The 1,743-nt window shown below is 29.8% G+C and overlaps 1 protein-coding gene across 1 annotated transcript; it reads right to left on the bottom strand.

Annotated features, from left to right (window-relative positions):
- Positions 1-3: 3 nt before the first annotated feature.
- Positions 4-1,275, bottom strand: LOC111688696 (the record flags this gene model as incomplete). Its single annotated transcript, XM_046955962.1, has 5 exons — positions 1,108-1,275; positions 922-1,043; positions 852-861; positions 290-770; positions 4-234 (listed from the first exon to the last, which is right to left on the bottom strand). Coding segments are annotated over exons 1-5 (975 nt in total), but the record flags the coding sequence as incomplete, so codon positions are not given.
- Between the last annotated feature and the right edge of the window lie 468 nt (positions 1,276-1,743).

The following is a 1,743-nucleotide window of genomic DNA, read 5'->3' as shown; positions in this document are numbered from 1 at the left end:
CCCCAGGCCCGGTAGCAAGATACACAAACAAAGTAATATCAAAATACCGCTTGTGTTAGTGATGATATTGAATAGAATTCCACATAAAGCTCCAATAAGTATGCCACCAATTAAAACATTTTTTCTACCCAACGGTCTCAATAACATACCCTGTATTGAAAATCCCACCAGAAAGGCTAAACCCATGATCATGTTATTGATATAGGTTTTAGGGGAAATCGTATCATCACAGACCTTAAATGAAAAATTATATTAAAATGCATTCTTAAATTATAATTAAAAAACTTACTAGACTTATATCACCCGCTTCGTCTGTTACATTCAAACGATCACGTCTATAGGATTCATCTAAAATTTCACACAATGTTGAGCTATTACCCCATACTGAACCACCAACAGAACGATTTACTATTTCGGGAAACCATACCTGCATACCACTAGAACAAAACATTATGCCCAGAAAAGCTAAAACAGCTAAGGTAACATTCGTGCCGTGGGGTTTATGGAATAGCGGGACTGTAGCTTTCCATATTTTTGTTATAACAGAGAAACCCGAACCCATTGTGAGCAAATCTGCATCTGCTAACTCTTCTGTTTTTAAGTAAATTTTCGAAGTTTTTAGCATGACTTCTAAACTCTTGCCAGTATTATATTTCGAAATCCAATAGAGAGCATTTAAAGCTTCCTCTTGTTTGTCATGGGCCAATAATAGTTTTGGACTCTCTGGAAAGGGCAGCAATACTAAAGCACCAATAAAACCAGGCAACATACTTAAAAATATAATCAAACGCCAGGGTTTAAAGGTAAATGAATCAGATATTTCTAAGGACCAATTGTAGGAAAGCACTAACCAGGAAATGGCTGTGTTAAACGAACAATTTTTATTATTAAATATATGTATGTAAATTTTATCACAATTACCTGGCACAAACATAACTGTTACGCTAACAAACATAGTTGAATAATTTATAACGATGGCACGATATCTAGCGGTATTGAACTCACTAAGATAGGGATACATAGCCCCTAGTATACCACCTAAACTGTTAGAAATAAATTTGATTTGTTGTTATTTTTGTTTTCATCTCAAATTGTAGAATTGTTTACCTTATTCCCAGTGCAAGATTTATGATATTGTACAACCAAATATTAGTAACAAACATTATTACCAATTGCAGAAAGTTTGAAACAAACATGGACCATAATAAAACCGTACGTCTACCCCAAACATCACTCATACAGCCCCAAAAATAGGTAGAGATAACCACACCTATAACAAAAAAAAAAAAAAATAAAATTTATTTTCTACATTTTGAATTTTTCGAAATTCTCTATTTTCATAGACAATTTTTTGAATTTACAATTTAATATAAAATTTACGGAAGTCTCTATTTTTAAAGAAATTTACGAAATTCTCTATTTTTACAGAAAATTTTTTAAATTATCAATTTTTATTGGAAATTTTGGAATTTCTATATTTTTGTAACAAATTTTCGAAATTCTCTATTTTTGTAATAAATTTTCGAAATTCTCTATTTTTATCGAAAATTTTTGAAATTCACTATTTTTATCGAAAATATACGAAATTCTCTATTTTTATAGAAAATTTTCGAAATTCTCTATTTTTATAGAAAATTTTCGAAATTCCCTATTTTTATAGAAAATTTTCGAAATTCTCTATTTTTATAGAAAATTTTCGAAATTCTCTATTTTTATAGAAAATTTTCGAAATTCTCTATTTTT

The sequence above is a fragment of the Lucilia cuprina genome, unplaced genomic scaffold (assembly GCF_022045245.1).
Source record: "Lucilia cuprina isolate Lc7/37 unplaced genomic scaffold, ASM2204524v1 Scaffold_2541, whole genome shotgun sequence".
Taxonomy (NCBI): domain Eukaryota; kingdom Metazoa; phylum Arthropoda; class Insecta; order Diptera; family Calliphoridae; genus Lucilia; species Lucilia cuprina.
Note: the sequence above shows the minus strand (reverse complement) of the source record. Positions and strands in the feature narration are given on the sequence as shown.